The following is a 17,247-nucleotide window of genomic DNA, read 5'->3' on the forward strand; positions in this document are numbered from 1 at the left end:
TTCAGGAAGGCTGAGGGAGATTCAGGAAGGCTGAGGGAGGTTCGGGGAAGCGCCCGCAGCTCGAACCGCCCGCCGCGCGCGCGGTGTCCCCGCCCCGCTCCCCCCACCGCGCTGCCGCGCGCGCCCGCTCCGCCCAATGGGGGCCTCCCGCGCAGGCGCGCGGCGTTCCGCCTCGCGCGCGGCCCGCCCGCCGGTGACGTCACGCGGGCGGGGCTGCGCGGCCGGGCCGCGCTTCCCCTCAGGGCGCTCCGCGGGCCGCCATGGCTCGGTCCGGCCGCGCTGCCCTCAGCGCCCGCCCTGCGGCTCTCCGCGGGCCTTGCTCGCCGTTCCCCCGACCGGAACACGGGAAGGGGAGGATGGGGCAGACCTGAGCGCAGTTGTTGCCGTCCAGCTTTGACCGCTGTGCCCTTCAGCTTCCTCGAAGCCCAGACATGGCTAGCGGCGGGCACTTCGCCATCCGTACCCAGTGTTGCTGGTTTTCACCCCTGCTTAGTCCTTTAATTCATGGGCTTTAAATTCTTTATGGCCTTTTTGAACATGCTGACACATAACCTCACAAGGCAACATCCCAGAACGTTATGAAGTGCTGCTTGAAAAGTCACTTTCCTAATGGTTTTGTAGCTTGTTCTCAAACCTATCAAATGATTCCTGGTACTAGCGTTTCAGGATTTGGCCACTGCCACCTCTGCATGTACCTTACCTGTGGTATTCCTGGCAATTAAAAAAAAAACAAACAGATTATTTTCCTTCAGCTTCGTCCTCTCCAGTTTGGAGAGTCCCAAAATTTGGTGCTCCATTCCACTCATTGTTCCCAACATCTTCCTCAGCCTTTTACAGCATTGCTGTGCCTTGCTCAGGGCGCAGAGACGAGACTGCAGAGTCCTCAGGGCGTGGGTGTACCAAGGTTTTCTATGGAATCCTCATTTCCAGTGCCTTCCTTACAATGCTCCCTGTTTTCTTGGCTTTTTGGCTGCTGCTGCCTGTGAAGTTAGCAGAAAACTCTCGCCACAGATTGCAGGACCTCTGCATTGCAAAGGCTGCTTCTCAAATAAGCATCATGTAAACGTGTTCTAACCCTCTGAGCATCCTTTATCGGCCACTCCTCGAGTTTAGCCGTCTTCACTTCCTCTTCACATTTCGCATGCCACATTTTCCTGGGCTTCCCCGTGTGCTTTGCAACAGCCTCCTTAAATTTGTCATTGAGTCATACAGGCGGGGGGAGGTTTATGCCATGTTTTTCTATTTATGGCAGACTTTTTACCTTGGCTTCTAGACCTGTATTTTTAAGCCTTATGGATGTTTGCAGGCTTCTTGGTTTGGAACTGCTCATTTAGGGTTTTTTTGGCATATTTCCCCATTTTTGCATAAGTCATTTTCTTAAAATTGAGTATCTGTTTGCTTTATTTGTCTTGCATTCATCTTAGTGTTAAGTTTAATTATATTGTGTTTGCTACTATTGAGCAGCTCACCCACTAGTAGCTCTTGAATTAGATCCTCTGCACTGCTGAAGACTAAATTCAGAATGTCATTTCTTTTTGTTGTGGTTCATAGGGCCAGTTATTCTAAAAAGAAATAATTTAATGTATCCAGAAATGTTATCTCTACTTTTCACACTGATGAAGCATTGACCCAGTCTGTATTTGGTGGTGGAGCCCTCCCACTACTTGTCCTAAATGTGCAGCTTCCCTAATCTCACTTAATGCAATTGTTGAAAGGAACCAACACAGGGAAATTAGTAACCTTGCAACTTAGCACAGCTAAGGCAAGCTCACATTAGGCTTTTTTGATCAAAATCAGCACCTGTATCACTTGCAAAGTGCAGAACGTTGGTTTCTGGTATAATGTGGTCTGTGCAAGACATTTTTAGACTAAACCCTGACCTGGCAGTGAGTTCTCATGGGCAAAAAGAGCTGTAGTGTTGAATTCCTCCCCATCAGATTACAGACTGATCTGCAGCTGCAATTTAGGCTGGCTGAAGTTTTCGAATCATCTTGCAGATAGAGTGCATTGTGTCTGTCCAACAGGGAAGGAACAAAAGCATTCACCAGCTTGTTTCATAAAGCCCTGTTGTTTCAGACCAGTCAGTTTCTTGCACCAAAATTAACTTCTCCAACAGTGGTATTTTGCAGACTTGTGCTTTACAGTGTTGTGGTTTGGGGTTTTGGGGCTTTTTTTAATAAATATCAGTGTAACTCATGTAAAAAATGCCTGTGTAAAAGCAAATTTTAAACACCTAGAAAAATTCCTAAAATTCTGCTGTCCAAAGGCAGCTCTGCCAATGAAGTCCATAAATACATCTGATAAAAGTTTGCCTGTCTTTTGTCTATCAAATTGTCTGGCTGGATTGCTGCAACTCATGCCTTCAGTTCCCTGTGTGACTGCTTCCTCTCCCTGTTTCCAGACTCACACAGCTATAATGTCCCCCCTCCTTCGTGGCCTTTCCCAAAACCTTTGTCCCCATCTGTTCACCTGGGAAAGCAGCACTACGTGCTCATTCTGTAGCAGGTTTGGAGCTATGTCTGTGCTGGCCAGTGGCCACCTCTTAAAAACAGGGAAGAGCTCCTTTTGGCCATGTTTAATGCAGGAAATAATTTCTTTTTCTTTCTACCTAGACATGGAATTCCCATGAAAGTTTTCATCATGGATTATTAATTGCAGGTTCCATTCTATCTCTGCTTTGTCAAATTTGGTGAAAATTAGCCAGAAGGTTCAGAAGTTATCAAGAAAAGGAGGAGAGGAACAGATGGACAAAAGAGGAGTTGACAGACAGCATGATGTCATAATCCCCGTTGGCATAGGAATTCAGGCTAGAATTGAAATATTTTAGGTCAGAACACTGTGCACTTAAAATTCTCATTTCGAAAGAACAAGTCTCTGAAGAGAAACAAATTTTCATCTGTTAGACTATCCATCAGCTCTTAGGGCAGAGATTAAACAACAGCCTTCTACAAACATATAGTCAAAATTTCTAACAGCCCCTTTCCCCACCCAACCTCAGACCCATGTGCTTTAGCTTTTGCTTTTGCAGCTCCTTTTTGGTCAAGATTGTTTTCCTCTGATTTTTTTTTTTTTTTTTTTTTTTTTTGTTGTTGTTGTTGTTGTGTTCAGTCAAAACATAATTAAGGCTTACCTTACCCTTTTTTTCCATTCTAGGAGCAGTTGTTTTGTATCTGTTTCCTAGAACTGGAGAGGCTGCTTAGATAGCATACTGCCTTTACAAGCCATTTTATGGTGAATTCCAGCAGATTAAGGCATAAACATTTCTGGAAAGATGTCTGCAAGCTCTGCAGTATTCCATCCATACCGTGTTCTGTTTGTTCCACTGCAAAATATGACATCATTGTGCCTGACACCTCGGAGAGGAGCTCTCGGTTGCCCATCGTCTGAGGCTGTAACAAACAGCCAAGGAGTGCAGTGCCACCACGCAGGCATTGCAGCTGAATCCTCCCACTGGGATACATCTGCCAGATTAAAAACTCAACGTCATTTGCTTGTTACTGCTTTAGGATTTTGTTTAGGTTATGGTTTGGTTTTGGGGGGGAAAAATCAACACAGAGGAGTCAAGGAAATAGGCTTTTAGCTGGTGAACTGTAACTGTACCAAATCTTTTTGATTTTGAATCATACTGCACATTTGCTCACAGCAGCAGGATTGCAAAGGTGCCTGCTGCAGATTGTTGGAGTGACAATTATTCTTTGGAAACACCCTGTCCTAAAATGTAATTCATTGCTTTAAGCAAAATTGTATTCTGGATTAAGCAGAACTCTTAACTTCTAAAAGTGCCATATGAGCTTTTATTATAACAAAGTCAGAAGATAAGAATTTGGCACCAACTTGCTTTCTTTGCCAAGTGCATGGATCTTCTCTCCAGAGGAATGGTAGATTTCATTCTGAGACCTTGTATTCCCAGAAAAACAGGTCAGAGCGATTAGTTTCCTTCAGCTTTGTTGGATTCAGTACTGTAAATATACAAGAAGCTCCTACATGGAGCTTCTACTCCTACCTTCAGGCTACCACTCCTAATGTATTTAAACATATAATGCACAAAGGGATATGTTCTTTTTCCTAGAAAACTGTCTGTTTATTCTCCTGACCCTGTTTTGAATGAAAACCCCAATTTTTATCCTGATAGGCAGGACAAGCTTCTGGATGTTTAGTATTAAACTTGAAACATCCATCATTAGTGAAATGAGGAAAGTTTTTTTTTTTTTTTTTCTTTTAAACAAATGGTAGGATATAACAAATATCATAAACAGAGCTGTACAGATCATTAACTGTACAGGATTTACAAAAATAGTGCCAGCACATTTATAATAATATTTTTAACCACTGCAGTTCTTGTGCTGAGAAAACTGGTGCTGTCACAAAGTACAGCACTGCTAAATTTACAGCTTTTTTTTTTCTGTTGTAGATTAATTTATAAAAAGTTATTAAGTGCTAGATTGTATTTTATTTTTATTTTGTGATAATATTAATTTTTAAAAAAACGTGATAGAAAAATTAGTTTACTATGCTTTGCACATGAGTATCTTACTGATTCAGAAGCTCAGCTTATTCAAATCAAATATAAATGCATCAACTAGCTACTGGCCGTGATTTCAAAATAAAACTACTATTTCTGTATTTTTAAGGTATCACTGTATTTAGGACCAACATGCATGACAAACTGAAACACAAACCAGGGGATGTCACATGATGCAGCTGAGAGAAAACAATGGAATTTACAAAAGGATTTCAGCTCCATCCTTCATCTCTCATCAGCTAAAATGCTTGTTTTTGTCTGGCTGCACATCACTTGTGATGTGACTTTCATATTTGACAAAATAAACATGCAGATCTTGTAGGCTGCCTTTTAATGCTTTTTTCCCTATCTTATACCAAGCTGAAATTATTTCAAGTATAATTACTTAGAACAGACACTAATGCATTTCAGTTTGCACTTTGCAAACAGGCTAGTCTTCAGAAATGTAAAGTGGAAATTTATACAGCACCCATGGTTAGAGACAAATAAAATTAATGACTGTTGGGGTTTCAACGGACCATTGTGTGTAAAAGAACTCCAAGCAGGACCCCAATCTTCATACCATGCTATTAACTTGAATTGCTAAAACTCAGGGAGCTCCTTATGAAATAGCTGACATGAAATAAGCTGACATGTAAAGATTTGCAATATGCAAAGAACTGTGAAGAGAAGAAACACTATGCACAAAAAACAAGTGATGAAAGTTTAAAAAAAACCTGAGTAACACAACAAAAAGGTATAAAAATTTGTATTTATATTATGACGAGATAATGATACAACACAATACTCCGTGTGCTACAGAACGTAGCAAGCGCCATGTACGTGTGTACAAATGAATCTGTATAATACAGTAAAATGCATCTCACAGACTATGAACCATTCCTTTGGCTCTGGGACCCAGAGGCTCTGGCACAGAACCCACTTGAACACCTTTAGGTAACGATTTTACCAGTAAGCAGCAGAAGGCTCTCAGTCAGTGCTTCACCTGCACCAAAATTTCATCTTAAACATCCATCCTGCACAGACCCTTCCAATGCCATAAATCCTGTGTAACCACAGTTTATGCCTCTCGTGCAAAATGAAAGAAAGGAATTCTGAACTTGGGGCACCTTCACTCTGCTTGGCCAACAGGCAAACCTCTGGCTGGACATGCCTCCCCAGGAATCCTTTCCTGGGCTTATTTACAATACTTCAGGCAGAGAGAACAGCCAAGGTGACCAAATGGTCTTTTCTGTTTCATATATCCCCTGCATTTTAATTCTGGGTAGCTATGGAACACACTTGGATATTTTCTTTACAGCTGCCAATTAACAACAGTGCATTTAGACAGTCACTTAAGCAAATTGGCTCATTTCATTGCTGGCAAAATTAATTTCTGATGTGTTTGCCCCATTAGTATTTGTAGGGAGTACAGCTCTTCCTTAAAGGGTCTCAATTATTCTTCTATCAATTTTGGAAAATGTAAATTAATGGATTAAGTATCAACACTGTTACTGGCTCATACCACACGCAACCAATGACCTCTACCATTTAAAAACAAATTTAACAGATTTATGAAAGAGTAATTTGTCGTGAAGACATTCCTTTATCAGCAGCATCATAAAATGAAATATATAAAATTAATGTTACTTAATTAAAAGCTGTGATTATGTGGTTCTTTCAAAAAATGTGTTTTCTTTCCACATGGCTGATCTGCAAGGATGAAAAATTTCACCACTAATTACCAGTCTGCCAAAAAGTTAGTAAAATGGTGAAATAATCACTTGTCCAGGAGCAGAGACTGCTGTAAGTACCTCCAGGAAAAACAGAAGTACCAGCCCAGAGCAGGTCTGCAGGCAGAGCTCACACTCGTAACTTCACCTCTTTCTGTTGCCTAGTTCTCCTCTCTTGGCATTTTAAGTTCATCCACTGAAATGGCTTATGCAAAGTTTACAGTCAGATGCTCAGAATATTGTTATTTATCACTGTAATTTATTTGTAGATCAAGTAACTTTTTTCCTACTTCTATAATTATATGCATGTGGTATAGTTGAACCCATACTCATCCATGTCAAAAATGTAACACCACTGAAGTCAGTCTTAATTCTCTAAGTTAGAACAAGTTAGATGTGTTAGATTTTAAGTAGTTTTTTTCAACTCCAAATCTTATACTAGTAAGTTAGGATTGAAACTCTATAAATACCACATGGAAAACTCATGGATTTTTTGGATGCTTCTTTATTTTTGTTTTAACCTGCTAAAACTCAGTCTGGACCGAATTTGTTCTTTGCAGAAGACATTACAGGACCCAGTCTCTGGTTAATAACGTGTTTCAGAGCTTCTAGTGCCAAACCTGCTCTTTTCAGAAGTTAAATAAATCAGCTGCAATGGGCCTGGCAGGGTACAAGCTGGGCAGAGAGAGGATGGATGCGAAGGAGGATTCATCCTCTGAATTGCAGTGGAGAATATGCAGAAAGAACTAACAATTTTAGGCTGTTTTTTTGTGCCTCCCTCCAGTGATGCCAGAGTGCAGGCACGGAGCTGGAGGAAGCACCAATCCAGGAGCAATGCAGAGGCACGTATTATCCTCTGACACCTGCGTGCTGCAAAGGAAAGCCCTTCCTTTCTTCTCCCCCAGGAAACAGGCCAAACCTCTATGTCTCCAGAAAAAGAACTCTGCGATGACTTCATCTCTCCAGAGCCCCTTCCACAGAGAAATAGACCTTAGCAGCCCTGTAATCTTGTCCCTGCTCCTTTTCCGATGTGGTAACTGCAGAGGAAACGGATGAACTGAGCAGCAGCACCCCCTCGCCTGCTGAAAGCGCGGCCACGACAACACGGCAGAGCTGCCAAGGTGGTGGCAGGACTTCATCTTGCAGCAGTTTGCTTTTTGCAGTCCCACTGTGGGCACAGGTACACTTGTGCACGCGCACGGGGCACACACACGTGTCCAGATGAGAAAAATAAAAAACAACACTGTTTGCATCCCAAGGTGCTGTGGCCACAGGCAGTGCTGCACTGGCTGCTCAGCAGCAGAACCTGAAAGATCAGAGCCCCGACTGTCCCCACGGACTGCAGCTCTGCTGGGGGGACAGGCCAGCCCCAGACCTGACCCTGGAACTGCTGTGCCACTGCCTCTAACGGGGCTGCTGCTGCTGTCCGGGGGCTGTGCCTGAAAATTCCACCTTAAATTGGGCTGTGCTCGAGGGAGAATGACACAGGCAGTATGGTGTCATTTTTCTTTACCAGCGTTAATAGCTCCCAGCTGTAACAACTGAAAAAGTAAAAACAAATAAACCCTTTTTATTTCCACTCAAGATTATTCGAGTAATTTTTATTGAAAATATAAGATCTACAAAGCCATGGATACCCAGCGTGGAAGAACTCATTAAGTTAGCACATTCATCTTTAAAAGGAAAATTTCAGGTTGACCTAAGGTACAATAATGTTCAATTTAAAGTCTCGTTTTTCCTTCTGTAAGTTTCAAATCTCTTTTCATTAGGAGGTTCTGTGCAAGAGCTGCTTGTCATGAAAGGAAACACTTTACAATCCATGAATGTGTTCATTATATAATAAATGAACAGCAACAATATACTAGCCTCTTTTTTTTTTCCTGTTAACAGTCATGTGTTAAAGTAAACTCTTTTTTTTTTTTTTCCATGATTTGGAAATTAGTTACATATGCACCAAAGGAGCTAGTAATTTCTGCTGCTTGTCAGCTACACACAATGAGTATATTGCTGTGTGCTTTCCCCAACAATGAGGATTTTAGTAATATGCAAGGTGTACAGAATGTAATACCAAAACCTGCATCACAGAAAAGGTTAATTGTTTTCTTATTCAGCTGCCAGAGTTGATAACCTTAGGCCCCTCCCCAGAGCCAAAGTAGGGGTGGCCATCCATTAGGTTATGTAAATTAAATGTATACGTTTCCTTGTTGGCAAGTTCCAAGCAGTAAGCGAGAGTGCAAACAAGGATCTGTAAGCTGCCACAAAATGTATTCATATTTCTACTCCGTGTTGTAAGAGGCAAAGGGAGGACACGTATGTCAGGTGTTGAAAGAACAACTGAACCTTTGCTTTTGATCATTATGGTCAGTCTGTCATGAGGTCTTGTATCTGAATGCTAAAAATGGCACCACACTTGGACATCCCATAGCCTTACACAGTACGTTTTTTGTTTCCCAAGCCACTGAGCACTGGTCTCACAGAGACCCTTGACTTTATAAGCTAACAAAAAATAGATTTGGGTGCTGAAGAATCCAAGGGAGGGCTCATACAAAGACAATTAACCCTCGCACCAAAACCTAATTTCATGATTTTACTTAAAGCCACACTGAATCAGTTGTGAGAGGGTGAAGATATAAATACACCTCTCTGCTTCATCCGTAAGAAGGTGGACAACTGACCATTTGAACAGAGGGTCTTGAAACAAAGCTTCGTTGTCCTTTAAACAATGAGAAGGAGAGGCATACATAAATGGTCACCAAGGCACAATATGACAAAGGTGAAGAGTCCCTGAGACTCTGGTCTGGGTCTGTACCATTCCCCTCCTTATACAAGTAAATGAGAACATTTAGGAAAATATAATACAAAATCTCTTACAGGAAATATAGACTACACTTGCTAAAATCACTTCCCTAAAAGTGTTTATAGCTTTTTTCTTTTTTTTTTTTAATTTTTTCTTTTTTTTTTCTTCTTTTTTTTTTATTTTTTTAAAAGACCTTCTTTAAACAGATAATGCAAAGACTGGTCCATTTTTTTCTTACCCGGCAAGCCAAGCTCTAATGACTTCACTAAGCAGAAGTTGTATTAAAATACATCTTCATAGTATTGCTACAATTTGGGTAAATATGTTCTGAACAGCTTGATGAGTACTAAATAAACTTTGCTGTTTTACAGCATACACTTTAAATTTTTTGCACTTTTTTAAGAATAGAAAATGCAATTATAGTGTGCAAAAGAAAAAAAATTAATTATCTTCTAGCTGAATACTGTAATTTTAAGCCATGCCTTCCATAAAAATGTATTGACATGTGTAAATAGAAGAAAAGAAAAAAAAAATGCAAGCAAACAGATTTCCTTGCAAGGAAGGATTAACTATCACAAACTGGATCACTTGAGTTTTGTATTCTTCAGAGAAAGAAATTGAAACAACAACCCATAAAACCACTGAAATGCTTCAAATGTCATCCATTCCACAGTAACAGGTTAAAACTGCCATGTTGCTTTCTACTGCTCCCGTTAACATGGATAGAATGATTTGCTGCTGGTTGGATATTGAATACAAAAAGCAAAAGAAAGTTGAGATCATCCCACATGAAGTCATTATTAGAGCTGGCTTTTCCCCCGTTTTGAAGTACAGTAGTGACTTGTAAATATGACCTTTTCTAAAGATCATTTGAGATTTGAAGATTTATCTGGCTGCTTCACCCAAACAACAACTGCTGAAAGAATTTACTCTATGGAGCCCACTATACAGCATTCCAAATGTTTTGGGTTTGGGTTTTTTTTCCATGAAAAAATACCACAAAAAGTAGTTTTCGGTTTTTGTATCTCTGAATCACTAACACATTGTAGATTTCATTTATTCTTCCATGTTTGAAAATGGTTTCTGCAAAATCAAAAATAAACTGTCAAACCCCCTTACGCATGCTTCCAACAGTTTGAATTTAATACTTCTTGAATGGAACGACATAATTGATTTCCTTTAATTTGCAGGATGGCTACATCAAGCTAGCTTTAAGTCACAACTGTACCTAACCACAGTTCTCTGCAGCAAACCCATGATTTACAATATCTAATATTGTGGTTACAGTGCAGGGAACCGTGGGTAAGAAACCTCCATGTCAGAGTGTTGTGGTTGGGGTTTCCCGGAAGAGTGGCAGTTGACACCTCTGGAATATTCATATATAAGTGCTTCAGTCAGATGGTCCTGAGTTGGGCAGGTAACTCAGGCACTATGAGAGCCTGGCATTCAGTCTGCGGGAATGTGTGTAACCTCCGTCACTCGAACCGCTCTGCAAACTGTAGTGGTCTTCAGCATCACTGGCACTTCCAATACTGTCCATTTCACCTGGAGTAAACTCCATTCCTTCAATGTCTACTTCTAAAGGAAACATAAGAAGGCACATTTTCAGAAAATTGTAGCAACTAGTCATGGGCCAGTGTCAATCAACACCTGAATCACACTTCAGTTGCAATAATTAAAAAAAAAAAGAACTGGCACAGTAATTCCTGAGGAAAGGATCATCTTGCCCACCTGAGAATTAAAATCCCTTCTGTCCTCAGCCACATAAATATACTGCATGACATCAATACCAAATGCTTTCCCAGAACTGTTCCAACCTGCACACAGACACTGATTTAGAAAAAAGCTGGCCCTCAGAGGTGGTCACACTGCAGCACTGTCCATGGTAATTCCAACCATGCAGGTGTTGGCAGCCCATGGTGTGACCACCTGTCCCCAGGTAACTGCCCCAGGACCACTCAACCCCCCTGGGCTCTGAAACAGCCAGCCTGGGCAACTCTTCCACCCAGAAAAACTTCCAAATGGGGAAACAAAAACTGGCAACAGCCAGCTTGACAAGCTGTCTTAAATGAGAAGCAAATGCAGAGAACCCTTGGTGATTGTTGCACAGAAAATGTTTTAAAATTTCACAATAAATTATGTGGAAATAATTTATTCCCACAAATTAATTAAGCTAAATAAGATATCTTTTTTCCACTAGAAAATATTACACCAGCCTTACCAATAACTACACTAAAAATTCAAAACATTAAATGGCAATTGTTAAAAAAACTGGCAAAAAACACATGCAGGATAAAAAGCTTTAAAAACACGAACAATACTAAGAGCCTCAAAAGTGATTAGGAAAAAGACCATTTTTCAAAGAATGTGAAAGAGATGCCTCAATTTTTTACTCTTCAAATCTCATTACGCTATAATTTTGTTTGGGTTTTGTTGAAAGCTTGATTTTAGTTCTAGATGACATTTCCTTGTTTCCCTACTTCCCTTTTTCCTCCTGCTCGTGCAGGTGCCTTTGGAAGCCGGGGCTCAGTTACCTTGTTCAGAGTCAGTGGATATTGTTGATCCCATGCTGTCAGTGCGGATTCGCTCCATGCCCTGCACGGAGAGCTGCTCCAATCTGCGCTTGAGGTAGCGGTGCTCCCGCTGTAATTGTTCTTTAATATTTAGAGCTTTTCGGTCCTGTTCTTCCAATTTCTTAAAAGGAGAGAAACACAGTAAGCTGAAAGTTTGTACCCATGTCAAAGCATAAGAAACTTAAGGTCTTCTCATAAACAGTAATTTGAAAATAATTTAAGTATTTTAATTAATTAATATCAAGATAAAATTAAATTTAAAATTTCAATTTTTTAGTTAGCATTCTGTAAAGGTCAGTACAATTTTAGCAGGCTGAATTTGTTTCACAGTAAGATATGTGGTTACAGGGGAAAAAAAAATAATTGAAAAAAAATCCCTCAGAGAGTCTCTTGCCACTAGCAGACGTTCCTTGGCTAAGATCAAATTATTGTTGCCTTGGTTGTGGAGAGTATTTAAATCATTTTATCAGGTGAAACCAGCATCATCTTTGATAACTTGAGCACAGCTCAGGTTTCAGTGAGAACATAATGCATCTTTAGATGAGTCTCTTACCACACCTATCACCATAAAGGAACCATCGTGAGTCTCTGAATGTTCTCACTCCTACCGCAGGCCATGGAAAATTTTAGCATTTAAAAAGCTTCATTCACAATAAGCAGCATTAATTATATATTGAAGGAGGACTTTACTAACAGCTCTCTTTATTCTTGCTTTTTTTGTCCTTGAACTTCTGCAGAGCAAGTATGATAATTCTATGATATCACCTACAAAGTCGGTGGTATTAATTCAGAATTTCTCAGCAAACAGCCTGTGAAAGGATCCTTCACATATCAACCTAAAATCTCTCCTCTGACAGAATAAAATCAGGTATTAATTTTGCAAATAAAAAGAATGCTTCACACTCAGTGAAATGTGCTGCACCGTTGGTCCAAATGCAGTAACAGGAATAAAGTACCTTTTTGTATTTGAACTGAGCCCTTCTCCAAATCACTGCTAGCCATTTAAAAAAAAAGTGACTGCATAATTAGGGAAAAATTTGTAAGAGTATGATGGGATTAAAAGCATGAAGGATACACAAATCAAAACACTTTTTATTATTAAAAAAATTATCTATCTGATGCAGTAAATTACAGGTTGTGGGAGTAAAAGCACTCGTAAGAGTGAGCAGATTTCTCTGTGAGCTGTGTTTACATGATCACCGAGATTTAGGAGATGTACAGGGAGTGAATACAGCTGCTTAAGTTTCCTCCCTGCTGCCTGAATGAAGCTAGACTTGGTTTTCTGAGGAGAGCAGGCTGGGATAGTGCACAGCAAAACACAAGCAAAACCCTTTCAGAGACTTTGCTGTTCCCATGCAAGCCTGAAATAAAAGTGTTTGAAAAAATATTTGACAGCCGTGAATGGGGCAGTTTGGTGGCTCAATGAAATCTACCTTCTTCTGCCACATTTTAAGCCTCCTCCCAGGCAATACGCTCTGTAGATTATCATCATAGGTGGATACACAATGTTATAATAGGGAAAGGGGTTGGTACATCCATGTACACAACAAACCAAATGTGCCCAATTGATCAGACTTCCTTTTCCTGTATTTTCCTGGCTGCAATCCCAAACTCTAACAACTATTTTAAGAAAGAACTTAGTGATTCATATCCAGGAGACTCAAAACCGTCCAGTCTTTCAGTGCAGATCTCAATATATGGGGGGCGTGAGTGTGTGAAAAGTTGAGAACTAATGACTGTGTTCAAAATGCCAGCTGGGCACGGGCAAGCTCTGCCAGGGCAGGGGAGGGAGCTGACCTGACAAAGGGGAGCAATTAAATGCTAACCCAGTTAGGGCACGTTCAGTTAAAATCCTAAAAAGAAAGTTAAAATTCAGTCTTGGTTTTCAGAAGATGAGTACTTGGTGCTGTGCAAAACAGATCTGGAAAGAATCTGTTCCCAGCTTTTTTTATCAGCAGCTGAAATGGTAACTACAGGGCTAATCTCGCACACTCGCCACTTGTAAAAACACTTTTTCAATTTGTATGCATAAACCCATCATAGGGGGGCAGCCCAAGACAAAAACCACATGCAGTGCCTTTCATGCATGTTAGCCTGAATTATAAACAAGAGGCCAAAATCTCAAATGGTAAAAACAGGGGTTGCCCAGCTGGAGCAAATGTGCTTAGAAGTGCTGAAAAAGTAGCTCTGTAAACTTGTTCACAAGAATGGTTTTGCTTAAATTAATCTTTATTTCTTCATATGAATCACACCCACTTCTTTAACAGCAGTGAATCTTAAAGCTGTGCATCAGCAGGCTGTTCTCCAAAATATTCCAAGATTACTGGCAGTGTTCAATTTTGCCTGACACTCTTCTTGACCTGTTTCTCTGTAACACTGAAAAAATGCCAGATGAGTAATTACAGTCCTGGACACAGCAGCAGAAACCTGTTCTTTAATTTTTACATTTGAATACCTCTTTGTCTTATTTCTGCATATAGCCCTGTTCCCTGAAAATAATGACAGTGAAAACGGGAGTGAAGGTGTCTTTGGAGAGAGAAGTTCTGAGGAACAATTTCCTTTAAATTCCCTGTGCAATTGTAGAACCTGCACTGCTGCTGGATCATAGATCAGATTTGAGGCTGTTTTTTTTGTTTTAAACTTGTAGCAAGGGGAGCAGCAACTAAAAGGAGATTACAGTTAATTTTTTGTTTCATTCAAATGAGAATCTGGTCAACAAAATGTCGATGGGGTAGGGTTCACTAATAGATATGGTATTTTTGATTCTATTTTTTTTTTTTCATCATTAATGGACCTGGCTTTTTACATTTTAGTAAATGCAGTACAATGCTACTTTGCTCAGTTCTTAAAAAATAAATATATTAATCAAAGAACAGCTTTGATAGATTTTTTTTTATTATAGTGTAAATCACTAAATACACTAGTTAGTAACTCGTAGCAAAACCACTGTTTTATATATCTGAGATGCTAAATTGCAAAACACTAAACTTTGACACTGTGACTGAAATCCCTGCAAGTAATAAAGGCCAATAAATCCAGAAGATTGGACATATGGATATGGATTTTGTGTGAAAATTTGTTTCCTCTCTATGGATACACATTCTGGAAGATTCTCCCTTAAAAGAAATAAAAACATGGATGAATGTTTTTACCTTGATATGCATCTTAGCTCTTTTCAACAGACTTAGAGTGGTGTGTCTGGTGCTGTCCGGCCCGAGAGGCACAAGCTGTTTTAGCTGTTCCAAATATAGCCGGAGTTTAGCCCGCCTGCAATCATTAAAAACGAAGAGCGTTGTAGTGGAGCTGCACCCGAGCAGAGTCTCCTATATGCAAACACCATCTGTTTGCAGGATCTCTGTGCAGAACTCGAGTCAACCGTGGCTTCCTTTCCCCTCCCTTTGGCAAAGTTTCAGACTGAAAGGTCACTTGAAATGCAGTAATGCTGCTTGGCACACTCAGACAGGAGGCTCATACCTGTATTTCAGAGCAGTTTGCTCAGCCTGGTCAGCCTCATCTTAACCAAAGGGGAGTATGCTCAGAGATCTGAGACATCCAGGCAAGGCTGCACAATCAACCTGTGGCTGGGCAAGGAAAAAACCTGCGATTTTTCCCAATGCAGTGATTTCTGCAGGCACAGAGAGAGCTGTGGGCAGCTGCAGACCCTGATCCCCTTCTCCCCATTCCTATCCTGCCTGCTGCAATAGGACACACTCCAGCTATGCAAGCCAAGGGCATCCATGCAGCTCTTCACAGCTCAGAGCTGTTTCCAGCCATGGTTTACCAATGTATTTTAACAAGGAGGTCCTGATGCCCCTTCTCCTCCCTTCTGCTGACCCACAGTCCCTCCAGGAGGAGACATTGTTCCTCACACTGCACTGTGTTTATTATAAACACACAAGCAGAAACACTTCCAGCCATATTCCTCAACAAGGTCGTGCTTTCTCTCCTACACCCTTTCAAGTATCACTACTGCTGCTCTCAATAATCTCTCCTGTACTACTGCTGTATCTATCAGTGAAAAAAGGATGTCAAAGTACTATTTCTACAAATGTTTTCCAAACTAGAAAGCAGCTGGCAATACAACAGTCCATGAAAGAGTTGCTTGACCTATCCAAAACAAGGCAGTGGCCAACCAAAAAACTGCATGGGAATGTGTTTCTGCAGTTACATCCTAAAGAAAGCACCTCCTGGTTTTAATTCACAGCCCTGGAACAGGAATCCACATGGTTCTGCAATGAGATAGAAATGGATGTGGAAGTGCTTCCACGAGTAACTACCATCCTGCTTTCTGCCAGCCTGTTACAGGCTGAGCAAAGCCATGACCTGGCTGACATCTCCCTCACAGCCATAAGAGGAACTGAAGCAGATCCCAAGTGTGAGGTGAATAATCATCTTTTTCAAATTTGCTCGATGCTGCATGAAGGAAACAAAACACTGTAGGGAATTCAACACTTCTGGTTGAGAATGAGCCTTCTTTTGAACCATGAGTTCAGAATCACAGGCTAGCATCAGTGTTTGAAATGCAGCTGAAGGGAATTTAATATGCAGCAAATGACAAATTAAACGTTTGTAATTGGAATGATTAGTGCAATGTGAAAACAACCTGAGAATTAATAGTGAAAAAACCCAAAGCAAAACAGAACTAATACAGAACAGTAATGACTACATACACATTTAGTTCTATCTGCCTATAGATCAGTAGTGTACTAGCTAAGAAACCACAGAGCATTTCCATAAAATTTAAAATTTTTTCTTCAAGCCACTTAAGGAAAAAGGACTTTTAGTAAAAATATGATTCACAATAGAAAACTGATGACAGACTTTTGTTTAGGTGTGGCATTTGTTTTTAAATACAAGGCTCCAAACTTAAGCAGCTAAATGTTTTTATTTAAACAACACCAACAAAGACTGGCTGAAGTATTCACAAAAATTGCCCATCGGATCCCCTGAGGCTGCTACCTTAAACTGGAATATCAATCTTTAAAACAGTGAAATACCCAGATTAGGGAATCCTGGTATTTATACAGAAAAACTTAATAAGGCAGATTTTTATTTCTGTCCCTGTAATCGCTAACAACTACCTGGGGTAGTTGCATTTTAAATACAACAACTTGTATTTTAAATACAAAAACTTGTCAAGAACTAAATTCAAACAATCATTTTGTTTTCTAATTGGCCTCTGAACATACACACATGAGTCTGCGTCACTCAGCCCAACCTGGATGCAAGTGAACTTAGACTGATGACAAGAAAGTGGGGACTGAAGATGAAGGGAAGGAAAAGAAGAAGAATGGTACCAGATAGTAAATAAAGAGGTAAACACCTAGAAATGGAATAAGCAATATACTTGGAGCAATTAGAAGTCTGACAGGGAATATGATCTGAGATTTACTTAGTATTAATTCTGGAAAACATTAATAAAACCAGACTACACTAAACTTACCTACCTCTTGCTATTTGAGGAAAGTCTGCTTACCACAGGGAGAAGAAAGTAAGTCTTTAGTGCACTTCCTTGCCATCAACTGGGGAGTTCACAGAAATATCACCAAGGTTCAGGGGCATGGCTGTGTGCCTTTTTAAAGCACAAACTCTTTTATGTTACCTGTCAACCCAGTAGAGCAGGACTTTACAGAAGTGCCATGA

The 17,247-nt window shown here is 40.4% G+C and overlaps 1 protein-coding gene across 3 annotated transcripts in view; it reads right to left on the reverse strand.

Annotated features, from left to right (window-relative positions):
• Nucleotides 1-5,257: 5,257 nt before the first annotated feature.
• The window catches only part of MXD4 (MAX dimerization protein 4), a 40,671-nt gene continuing 28,681 nt past the window's right edge, over nt 5,258-17,247 (reverse strand). For 2 of the 3 annotated variants that reach the window (XM_021550769.3, XM_021550767.3), the window contains exons 4-6: nt 14,757-14,871; nt 11,566-11,725; nt 5,258-10,609 (exon numbers count right to left, since the gene is read on the reverse strand). In XM_021550769.3, the coding sequence (XP_021406444.1) occupies nt 10,461-10,609; nt 11,566-11,725; nt 14,757-14,871 (424 nt within the window). In that variant the 3' untranslated portion in view covers nt 5,258-10,460. The remainder of the gene's footprint in view (nt 10,610-11,565; nt 11,726-14,756; nt 14,872-17,247) is intronic. The other variant, XM_021550768.3, reaches the window with a different exon arrangement.

Source organism: Lonchura striata, chromosome 4 (assembly GCF_046129695.1).
Source record: "Lonchura striata isolate bLonStr1 chromosome 4, bLonStr1.mat, whole genome shotgun sequence".
Taxonomy (NCBI): domain Eukaryota; kingdom Metazoa; phylum Chordata; class Aves; order Passeriformes; family Estrildidae; genus Lonchura; species Lonchura striata.